Below are 12,483 nucleotides of genomic sequence, written 5' to 3'. Positions count from 1 at the left end.
ATTTCTTGTTCACAATGGCCGTAGAGATTGAAGGCCTCTGCCTTTCCATTGAAAAAGCTTCCCCAGATCGCCACACAATCCTGCCTCATCTCTGCCTCGGAGCAGCGACCCCTAAGGGTTGGAGAATAATTCAGTCATCAAGTCCATTCATTCCTCAATCTCCCTACTGAGACTGCCTTAAGGTTGCAAAATAGTACCGACTGTGGTTATTTTTTTATAATGTAGACACATGTTCACTTGGTACTAGATGGAGACCACCAAACTCCAAATAAAAACAGCTTTTAAATCTTTCAGTCATTTAATCTACACTGCTTGCAAACCGATGCCCTTGAGATGAAAAGCTGCATATATTATAATTATAACTAATATTCCCTTGAAAACTTCCTTGTTGTAGAATATCATACTATAAGTTTACTGAAGATGTGTCTTGAGCTTCTCTTAGGAATGAGCCAGCTACAATAAGGTCATGCCAAATATGGAGTTTATATGTTATAACACACTACTTCTCTGCATAATAACGTTTGCATATGTCTTGTATTTTTCATGCAAAAATCTCAGTGTTCTAGAAACATTAATTAATTAGCTTCCTAACAACTCTGTGTCAGAAGTAAGTGCTATATTAATTTTACAAGTGGTTATAGTTAAGAGCCTTAAATCAACTGTTACTGAACCTTTGTTATTTAAATCAACTTCTTACTGAACCAATGGAACCTTTCCATGATTAGCTCAAAATAAATGGCATTCAGGAATCCTAACTCCCAGATCCTTCTCAAACCACTAGATAACCATGCCAAGCATGTCAGCAAAAATGATAATTTAAAACATACACAAACAGTTTGTGCAGAATTGTATCATGACTGTTGTGCTCATGCACAACTTGCTGGGTTCTGCTCTCAGTATTGGCAAACTAACTTATCATACTCACAAATTTGTAATGATACTGGCAAAAGATAAGCAAATTAATAGCCATCTTAATTTCAGTTGCAGTGGAAACTGAAAGAAGAAAACAGTATATTTACCAGATGGAAAAGTACAAAATCAATAAAGAAATAAATTGTCTTCATGTTTCTTACAAACAATTGAAAATTAAAAACAAATGTCCTATGCAGCACTCGGCTCTATCCTTTTAAAGGGCCAAAGAAACTTAGCTAAATATTCTTCATAGTTAGCTGCGTTGTCACTGATACCAGATCATGGTTCTTCAGCAAGCTTGATTATTATTTTTTTGAACAGTGGTTGTGTACATGAAAAATGTGCACACAATTGCATTCCTCCTTTGGGTGTGCTGTGCAAGGATGATGGTCGTGCATGACTGGTCATTTGTAGACGTAATTTACCCGATTTCTCTGTGCAAATACAGGCACATGCAGATTAGGCACAATCTTTGTGTGTGAAGCTGCACAATTTGCCAATATGTTTAGATAATATGATGATATATCAGTAATGCACATATTCAGGTGCTAATTGAGATTTACAGGAAGTTTAAACACTACATTCCTTGTGTTTAAAATAGCTATGTACAAGGGAATAAAAAAAAACCAATGAACATTAACAACGAGGAGTCCGGTGGCACCTTAAAGTCTAACAGATTTGTGTTAGATAATCTGTTAGTCTTTAAAATGCCATCGGACTCCTCGTTGTTTTTGTGGATACAGACTAACAACCGAGGCTACCCCTCTGATATTTGGTACAATTCATGTTGTTGCACTTTGTTGCTTGTGCCTATTTTCTTATATTTTTTTCTAGATTAAACAAGTGTCATTTAATGGAATATATATTTTAATCTTTCCAATGACATATTCCACAATTTTTAAAAAATTAATTACTATTTTATGATAGACTGGATGCAAGTATTTTTCCATATTATATAACAAAGCATTCACCTGGCTAAGGGCCATAACATCTTAATGAATTTTCACCCTTTAAGGTTTTTAACCTGAAAGGTTACTGTTATATAATTGACTTTTGTAGGATTTCTTTTTCATGATTTAATTTATCATTGACTTTTTTTTATGAAATCTTTCCATGATTCTTGCTACCAAGGATTACAGGATTATTTAGCAGACGATAAATTACCTGAATATTTCTAACCTCAGTTACTAACTGGTAATAAAATATAATTCTAGAAAAGTCATCACATAATGATACCATCATTATACTTTATATCTGTTCAAAGAAGAATCTTAATCTCTTTGTCTAACATGTTGTGTGTTCTTATCTATACATACTGGAATAACAGGAAACATCTATTGAAATGTCATTTTCCTCAGTATTATCATCACTTTATGCATTATTTGTTTGGAGGTAGTGCCCAATTATATGCTAGGTTATTTCCAGACATACAACAAGGAATGTCATGCCCCAGAGGAGTTTGTCTGAAAGAGAGATGCAGACAGGTAGACAGAGGTTGGGCAAGGGAAGCAACAAATGAGATTTTCTGTGTGAATCAAAAAGATTCACTAAAGGTGGCAAAAGGGGGACTTAAACATGGAGAAGGTCAAGCCTTGCAGATGAGTTCAGGGAGGCTGAACAATGTGGAAGTGCTAACTGGAAGAAGGTATGAATGTAATTGTTTGAGAGACTGACAAAAAGATGGACAAGGGTGCGTTCAAGTTGATTGAGGAAGATAAGTAGGGAACTGTAATGTATTTAATAAACTAAGAATGCTTAAAAGATATACTGGTAAATATTTTCTGATGGAGTTTTTATAGCATGAACCAACTTTTCTGATTTTTAGAAAAGACCTTTCTCAGCTTTTTAAAATTAATTTCCACAGAAAAAACCTAAAGGTAGAATTCCTCCTATCTGGTTATATATTGCAAGGAAATCTCTTATCGATGGTTAAGAAAAATAAACATCCATTTGTGATTTGATTTGATTTTTTTTATGAGTACATAAAGCCTTGAATGACATTTTTACTGGTTAAATAGAAAACATGACCCTAAATAACAACAAAGCCTTGTCTATACAAGGGATATTTTTTGCAGAAAATTCCCATTGTTGATACGACTGATTCAACTCCATTGGTTTTAGTAACATTGGGAGCTTTGCTGTAGAAAGCACCATGTCAATTAGATATGGTCTGACCAAGGTTACATGGCATGATGCTTAAAACACTAACGGCCTGTCTACTGCAAAGCTCCTAATGTTGCTAACACTGACGGAGCTAAACTGGAATAAGTAAGTCTATACATTGCCAAATCCAGGTCACTGAACTTATGGGAGTAGTCCCATTGACCCCAGTGGAACTCCTCACATGGGAGTCAGGAGATCTGGGGTCTGTTTCAGCTCTGCCAGTGATCTGCTGTGTAATCTTGGGCAAGTCACTTTACCTCTCTGAACCCTTTTCTCTATTCCCATAATCTCTCCAAGTCAGGGACTGTTTCTTTATATGTGCTTGTACACAGTGCAGTGCTTGCAGTGAAAATTTTTTTTAAAAGCCTTACCTGATAAAGATGAAATATCAGCCGAATGGGTGCACTACAACTTTAAGAAGAAGCACTCTCTGGCATGTGCTCCCATTTCGAGGATAGCCCCGGAACCCTGCCGTGCAGTTCCAGACATTGGCAGATGCTGTCTTGTCACAGTGCTGTTCCCTGCTTGAGAGGGGATTCATTTGCTGTTGAAACAAAGCTCTCAGAGGTGGGAAAAACACAGAGAAACTGATGTCAAGTATCTGGGGGTATCCGAGTTAGTCTGTATCTACAAAAACAACAAGGAGTCTGGTGGCACCTTAAAGACTAACAGATTTATTTGGGCATAAGCTTTCGTGGGTAAGTGAGGTTTTTACCCACGAAAGCTTATGCCCAAATAAATCTGTTAGTCTTTAAGGTGCCACCAGACTCCTTGTTATTTTTACAGAGAAACTGAGCATTTCATTTTACAAAGAAACGGAAGACAGGCGAATTGAGCTCTTTAGTCAAGTATTTTTTTTTTTTTTTTAGGGAAAGGAAGGGTGATGCAAATTTACATACTCATTTCCTACCTCCACAAGAAACATTTGTGAAATGTTAAAATGGTATGCTATAATATTTTGCCAGAATATTAGAAGTTGAATATCTTAAAAATAATACACGTCTAGCTCTAGACTAGAGAGTATGCCTGATTGCTGACAGGTCTTCTGTTAGACTAAGGAGAACAGCTCTACAGGTTTCCTTCTAGCCCCTTACCCTCCTTGTAATCCAGACGAGGCTACTAACATAGTACATTCCTTCAAGCATGCTTGCTGTAGGTCCATTAGATTTTATCTAGAGTGGACAGACACTGAAAATCTATTTGGCTTTAGTAATTTGTTAAAAGAACTGTCTCAAGAAAATTGTTGGACAGCTTCTGGGAACGCTTCTGGGAACGGTTTTATGAAAGCTCCCCACCTCACTGTTACTTCGTTCTGTAAATTGAGATGTATTCTGACTATTCTCTGGGCATCTAAATCAGAGACCACCTATCAATTTGTCGGTTGCTTTCAGAAAACAAAGTAAAAAGCAGGATTACTAAAATGAATTGAAGAGAAAGAGAGGAATATTGGAAAGAGTGTTTATGAGATAGTTTTGAAATGTGACTTAAAAAGGAATTTTATTTTCTGCTTACCTGATCACAGGAAAAAATGTAAGAACAACAGGAAAATCTTCCTCACATTTTGTTATCAATTTTCCATAAAAAGAGCATACATTAAAAATATTATCTACAGCATTTATTTTGGTCTGTATAAAAAGAATACATTGTCAAAGTAATAATCCTGGTTCTGCATTAATCCTTGTCTGCTGTGGGTGAAAACGCTAGTGGTTTTGTTTTGTTTTGTAACTTGGCTTCAAGTCACTGCCATGACCGAGAGTGCACAATAGTTAGTGTAATGAAAACTTCTGATGGTCTATTTCTTTCATGGGTGACTTATCTGTCTGTCTGTTGCTTAGTTGGCTTTCTTTTTGTGTGTGTAATCCAATCTATTAGGAAGATTGCTTTAAAAAGATCAAAGAGAGGGCGTTAGCTGTGTATTGTACTTGACCCTATCTGGAGGATCACAGGGAGTAAATTCTAGGATATGTAAAAAAAGATGTATCTTATCAGTGACCTGTCTGCTGCCAGATGGGCATGCAGTATCATCATATCATATATTTGAGACTAATGCAAGTAATTTTTATCACATTTGCATTTTATGAGACTTGAAGGTTGCTACAAATCCATATCCCGTACAGGGAAAAAAAGTAAACATTGCTTTGATAGGTGAATTAGCCCATGTGACGCACAGGATTTCAGAGGAGATTAAATAGAAAGAGACACCCATCTCAGTCTCTGTCTGTTGAGATTTTTTTAGTTGGTAACAGAAATTGTCCTGCATGTAATTGTTGTCCTACTGAATTGGAAATATTGAGTGTCTTTTGGATGCTTTTGTTCTTCTTTTCACTGGTGTCTTGAAGAATGTCCCTGCTTTCACTGATGGATGAAGATGAACCAGAGCGTTTTGATAGGCTCTCTCTCTTGTACTGGTATGCCAAATAATTAGGTTTTAATAGCATTTTTATAGTGTATGAACTAACAAAAGTGCAGTAAGGGTATTTTAAAAGCTGTGACTCTTTTTGGTTTTGTTTTGGTACACTAGAATATCAAGCTTTTAAACCCCCTAAAATATTGTAAGTAACAACACAACAGAACAAAGTACTCAAGGGTTAGTTTTATTAGCCATTATTAGGATCTCATCCCAATATTAGCTCTCAGAATCTGTTCTGGCACTAAATATTTTACTTGGAGTGTGAGGTTTTAATGGGTTTTTTCCGTTTCTTCTGAGAAATTTCAGCGTCACTCAATTATACATATAGCACAGATGTTCTGTATTCTCACCTGGGTATTATTTGGTGTCAAGATTCTCTATTTTTATGTGCTTTTTCTCAGTATGTAAAACTATTTAATAGTATTTCTGACAAGATTTTGTAGGAGTAAAGAGAATGATATATCAAATATTGTTTGGTTTATATTAATGATCAGATTTCATCTATTTTTTTTCTTCTGCAAAGTACACTAAAATGTGTTGTTAGTTATTTTTATTACTGCTACTGGTTACTCTTAGCACAGTTCAGGAACTGTTTTTCTTTTCCATATCATTTTACTATTATTGGGCAGGGCACTAACATTTTTAGATGTTAAATAATCTTGGTTAATTGATTATTCCGATGACATGAAAAATACTGGGGGCAAGAATTTCAAAAGCATCTTAAGGCCAGATTCTCAGTTGGTGTGAATAATCATAGATCTGTTCTCTTCAGTAGAGTTATGACAATTTACACAAGTTAAGGATCTGGCCATAAGTGATGCTGAAAGTCATATTGAAAGTCAGTAAGTCTTGTACTTCTAGGTCACTTGAGAACTTTTGAAAATCTTAGATTTTTTGAGTCACAAAGTCATTTTAAAATTCATGCATTGCTGAGACTCTTGTGGTATGTTAATTGCAAAGATTGTGTTCAGAATTGGCAATCAATTAAATATCATATTAAAATGACAGCCATAATTAATACTCTACAAAGTAATTCATCCAATCTGATTTGTAATTATTGTATTTTGAATTGCCAGCAGTTTTTTTTTTCAGAATTTTATGAGCAATCATTTCCATTCCAACCTTCCCCCATATTTTACCTACCTCAGGGCGACTTAATAAGTTTAGTATTTGTATCCATTGTGTTACCATGGTTTCAGTACCACATACCCACAGAATAGTTTGGGTAATTTTTAGTGAAAGTAGTACAGAAACAATTTAATTCCCTAATGTTAATTCATACTTTGTGCTGTTCTTGAATCTCAGTCTTACATAATATAGATTTGCAGATGGCATTATATATATATAATTTTAGTGACATCTTATTCTCCTCCCTGCAGAGGGTTGTTTCTTATCCTCGTGTATATTCTTTTCACTGCAGCAGCATCTTCTTGTAGAGCATACAACTCTTTTGAAAAGAAGTTTCCAGTATTCAGTTTGCTGTTAGATAGTTAAAAGATTATTTTTATTGGAAGTGTCCCATACCGAAGTTAGATTATTCTTTATTATTTTATAGTGCTGCAATGTGTGTCTTAGGCTCTGTTATTCTTGATGGTTACACTGTTTCCTTTCAATACTGAGAAGTTAGCCTAAATTCCAATCCTGTAAATCATTATGGAAACAAAATTCCCTTGCATAGGAACTTCAGGATTGAACTCCAAAGTTTGTTCTTGCATTTTTATATGCAAATATTAAAAAAATTATTATTGTGGTGAAATTGACTTTAATAATATACCAGGCTTCTTCTTGTTAATTAAGTTATTTATAAACCAAAGACCTGTTTATTGACATAACCAGATCCACCACCTTTCAGCCTATGTTTGGATTAGCATTAAAAGATCAGGAGAAAGTAAATGTTCTTTATGGCTATTCTAGCGTATTGGAAGCAATTACTTAGAACAAGTTGAGCTCAGATATTTATTCCTTTTTCTTTATTTTTTAGTAAATAAAATACATAGTGTCTCTGGCTTTGCAATTTGTGAAGCAGTGGGTGCTCTGTTACAATTAAAGGTGTTTGAGAGCACTACAGAGCATTATACTATATGTGACTAGTACAAAAAGCCGTAAGATGAGAATGTAGAAGGAAAAATGCTCTGAGTTGAAAGTGACGTGATTCTTATTTTTTGAGCTTTTCAATGATAAAAACACACATCTATGGCAGACCTGTAAATGATAATTACTACTCACCTTCCTTATATATTACTTTTCACCTTCAAAGACCTTTACAGATATTAATTAATGAATCCATTAAAAAAATTCTGTATGGGGAAAAATTGAGAGGAGTCATAAAAATGTCTTCTTCCAGAATAAATGTTTCCTGCTTCCCAAATTATCACCATGTAATCATAGTTTTGCTCAATTGTGCACAGCTTACAAAAATGAATTCTCAATCAGCAACGCTAGAATAAATTACTCCAACAAATAAATACATTTTCATTTCTGATTGTGATAAAATACACTAATTAGGTTTTGTAATTTTGTTTGTGCTTACAGAGTAAATACTGGGGTGAAAGTGAGTTCTCAGGAGCATCTGAGGCATAGTTCTTAAAAAAAAAAAAAAAAAAATTCCCTTCTAGTTCCTTCTTGTGACTTGGGGTAAAAGGCCCATTTAGCAAGTTTTAAGGACCTACAAACCAGAGAAAAGCTTGCTTGTCTACTAGGTTAGCTCTCTTTTCTCTCTTGGTGGGTATTTTTTTTAGCTAATGCTTTCAGGTTACTTAAGGATATGTGCCTTGATAGTGCAGACAGACCTCAATGCCACTTACCTTGCATATGACAGCATGATGGACACTATGAAGCTAATAATTCCTCCTGTTGTGTAGATACTGAGGCCCCTGACAGCAGAATTGATTCAGTTCTGTTGTGCAAAAAGGAGAGAGCAGAATTTGGCGTGTTGTATTGAATATATACACCCCAGTATGTTCCAGGATGTTACCTTGCACCTGGATTCTCCTGTCCTCCCCCTTTCCTCTGCAGCTTGCGCTGACACCAGCTCCAGCCCTGGCTGAAATACCCAGCATATGGCGTGGTATAGTGGTTGTGTGCTGGATGGGAGGCTCTGAGTGGGTCCATCCTCCACTTTGATCTTCTTTTTCTTCATTGTTTGTGTATTGTAGTTGTTCTGCTTCACTTTGCCGTCATGATGTAGAAAATAGAAGTAACCATCTAATTGAGAACATTATTTATGGCATGCCAGAAAACCTAAGCAGTGCTGCTGCTTTCTTGTTGTTGGGGCTGGCAGAACCTCCCTAAAAATTGAACAACTGAGTGAGGGTGTTTTTGTAATGCAAGTTTGGATTTGTTTCAATAGCTTGCATTTGAATGGAAGTATAAATGGATAAATCATGCTTGGTTAGCTAATACCAATTTATACCCAGATTTTTAACGCTTTGTTTGTTGTTAGATTAGCCTTGGAAATATTTTCTCTGGGATTATACATTCAGGTCCCAAGATTATCATTTTATTTTGTGATTTTTTTCCCTTAATTCTTTACATCGTGATTTTCAGGAGCATTAAAAAAAACAATCCTCTGCTGTTTGACAGCTCAGACAGTCTGCCCTTATTCTCACCTCTGGCATTCTGTGTTTGGAGGTGGAGTTAAGAGTGAGGCTTTCATAAATCAAGAGAGAACGAATATTATTTGATGAGAAAAAGAGAGATTATAGGAAGAAGAACACCCCTAACGAACGTCTAGAGAGTTGTGCTCTCTCCCCTTACTTAACTTTGGAAACATTTTTATGGAGACCACTCCAGCCAGGGGTATTTTCAACTTAAACACTTTAACGAATCGTCTCCTCGTTGCCAACTGTCCTGTTCTAAATAGGACCACAGTTTTTATTATTATTGTTAACCCTCTTTTCTGTTATCCAGAGTAAGGACTTCAGAATTTGGTCAGAAATACTTTGTTTTAAAAAAACAACAACCCAAAACCTCCGCTGTATTTTAGATAGTACTACTTTACCATCTGTTTTTGATATTCAAATGCCAGATCATATCATTTTCATTTTTTCATCTGCACAGTATTTACAATACCCAGTGAAGAAAACGTTTGCTTTTTTTTAATTAGAAGTATAATAGCAACTGCTGTAGTTTGTATGCATGTATATTGCTCCAAGTACAACAGCTCTGATTTTATTTATTTATTTTAGGACTATTATGGGACCTTATGGAATCAATCGAGCTGTTCACCGCATTACTTTTTCTGACTGTCAAAATGGATTAGGTAATTAGATTACATATTTACAGAGCGAAATCTTGAGAGGTTCTGGGCACCTGCTGGGCATTTGCAATTCACACTGATATCAGTAGGAGTTGAAGTTTCTCAATCTGTTGTGATATTTGCCTGAATGTGTTTGGTGCAATGGAGGGAATGACCAGTTTCTTGCTTTTATCTGTTTTTCAACAGGGGTTAAAATTATTGGAGGTTATCGGGAGCAAACTGAAGAAGACTATGGAATTTTCATAAAGAAAATTTTGCCAGGAGGGATGGCTGCAATAGATAGTAAATAATGACTTTTATGTATTCTGTAGAATCCTACATTACGCAGGAAGCTGTCAAGAAAACAAATGGTCTTTTTAAATTTTATTTTCAGTTTGTACACACAAAGTAATGTTTAGTTCAGCGAAGATTCATCATTTTCCAAAGGGAGGATGTGGAGGAGTCACAGTAATGGACATCCATTCAAATCTAGATCAGGCCAGTGTGAAATCAGTTTGCGATCTGTCCACATTGTCAACTTTCCAAACTGTGAGATGCTGAAAGCTCTCAACTCCCAGTGGCTTCAGTGGGAGGTAAGGACATTCAGCACCTCACAGGATCAGGTCCTGTGTTTATACATTGTTCTAATGAATTCAGGTTAATGTTTTATGATCGTGTTTTAGGTGATTTATATAGAAGGACTAAACTGTGTTGTACAGAGTTTAGACTGGGGAGAAAATTCCAGTGTATACTAGGTCCAACCAGGTTTCTAAACTTGGTCTGGCCTTGTCCACGCTAGCCATTGGGAGGGGAAAAAACAAAAAACAACCTTTACCCAAGTTTGTATTTAAAACCACTCAGCAAACACATTTCCTATACTCATGTAGACAGAGTAATTGAGTGGTTCGAACTAAGACCTGTTTTAAAAACTATTATAAACATCAAGAAACACAAAAATATTTAATTTATATATGATAACCTACATGTAGTCATCAGTTCAAAGCTCAGCTGACCGTTAATTCCATACCCTTGGAGCATAATCCTACAAATAGGCACATTGTGTGAGTAGTCCTGTTAGGATCAATGGAACTACTCATGGTAGTAAAGTTAAGCACATGCTTTCATGTTTGCAGGATCAGGGCCTACGGTGATAAAATTATTCTTACAGTAGATTAGATTGGAGCAAAAGTAATAGGAGTATATTTTCCATTTTTCCCTGTTAATTCATGTAGACTTTTACATTACATTTTGTTAATCTCTTTATCAGGCCGATTGCTCACTGGAGACCTAATTTTAGATGTCAACGGAGAAAACTTAGTTGGTGTAACCAGTGAAAGGTATGTTCATAAAGATGACTAAATGTTTATCTAGAGCTTGGAAAAATGGATACAGACGAACATGGCTGCTGCTCTGAAACTAATACTGGTGTTATACAGTCAAAGATTTTGGACCAAATTAAACACTGATTAAAAGGGTATAACTGCACCAAGTCCATGGAGTTGCACCTGCAGATTGTCCCAGAGAGCTCAATATCTGTCTTTACTCAACAAAACTATCATTGACATTAATGGGAGTTTTGCCTGCATAAGATCCAATTAAAGAGATATCATGTTGTTGTGTAGGTTGCAGAATGTATGTGTAAATTCATATCAAAATAGTTATTAAGCTAGTAAAATATTTAACATTACTGTAATTATCATGGTATTTGGCTGGATATCCATTAAAGCAAGTGATTTGGTTATATATTGCTAATAATTGGCACTTCTTGTTCTCTCAGGTGGGGTAATTAAGGCAGAGAAGTTGCCTGTATTGTTTATGAGGTGTGATATATAGGGTCTGAGGTGGAAACACTGACTATCACTATAAAGCCCCCAACAGTAGTAGAGTTAGGATTTATATTAAAAATAACCTTCCCCCCCCCCAAATAAAACTACTATAGTACAGGTTAAAAAATAACAAACCAGAGCGGAACGGTACAAAATGAAAAGCCAACTTCTACCCCATACAAACTTTTTGTGCCATATGATAACCCAGGACTTAAATGGAATGATGTATCAAAGGCATATTTCCAGAATGATTTGTCTGTTAAGATAAGATAAGAAATTGTTCAGTTTTCTTCCATTTAATACTGTGTAGTGGATGCAGAGCTCTTGCATTCAAACAGTGAAAAGAGAGAGATTTACTTTTTTAATTGTTTTTTTCCCCCCTTCCAGAGCTGTTGACGTTTTGCGAATGGCATCAGCGACTAATCACGTGTCTTTGCTGATTACTAGAGATGAAGAAGCAAAGTAAGAGAGTTAAAATGTTTATATAAAAATTACCATTACAGCATCCCTCTTCCTCAATAAACCCCAACACTTTCACTAAAATACATCATTTGTTAATATACAGATGTTTTATGCATTTGGGATTAGTCATAAGATATCCACAATGTAATTTGTTTTTGTGTTTTGCTTAAACATTTTTATAGACTAATTCATTTTGTCAGAGTATAATACAGAGTTTTTATTATCTTTCCCCCCCATATGCACATGTAGTATACCCCAAGCTATGATACCAAGATGCCTATGAAGAATGATGGCAGTGGTGAATTGAAAGTGTATCAATATATTTATATCTGACTTTCAGGGCCATGCTGTCTACATTCCATGAATATATGAAAGCTGGTCTATAAGTCAAACAGAAAATATTAATCCTGCTCATCATAATCAAACAATCAGTCCCAGTTAGTTCAGTAGGACTATTCACATTAGTAAAGGCT

General features: G+C 35.5%; 1 protein-coding gene across 4 annotated transcripts in view; it reads left to right on the top strand.

Annotated features, from left to right (window-relative positions):
* The window catches only part of STXBP4 (syntaxin binding protein 4), a 123,503-nt gene that overhangs the window by 3,619 nt on the left and 107,401 nt on the right, over positions 1–12,483 (top strand). For 3 of the 4 annotated variants that reach the window (XM_054047033.1, XM_054047032.1, XM_054047034.1), the window contains exons 3-6: positions 9,673–9,746; positions 9,930–10,025; positions 10,990–11,059; positions 11,936–12,010. In XM_054047033.1, the coding sequence (XP_053903008.1) occupies positions 9,673–9,746; positions 9,930–10,025; positions 10,990–11,059; positions 11,936–12,010 (315 nt within the window). Of the gene's footprint in view, positions 1–5,389; positions 5,484–9,672; positions 9,747–9,929; positions 10,026–10,989; positions 11,060–11,935; positions 12,011–12,483 lie in introns of those variants that run through there. The other variant, XM_054047038.1, reaches the window with a different exon arrangement.

This window comes from Malaclemys terrapin, chromosome 13 (assembly GCF_027887155.1).
Source record: "Malaclemys terrapin pileata isolate rMalTer1 chromosome 13, rMalTer1.hap1, whole genome shotgun sequence".
Lineage (NCBI taxonomy): Eukaryota > Metazoa > Chordata > Testudines > Emydidae > Malaclemys > Malaclemys terrapin.
Note: the sequence above shows the minus strand (reverse complement) of the source record. Positions and strands in the feature narration are given on the sequence as shown.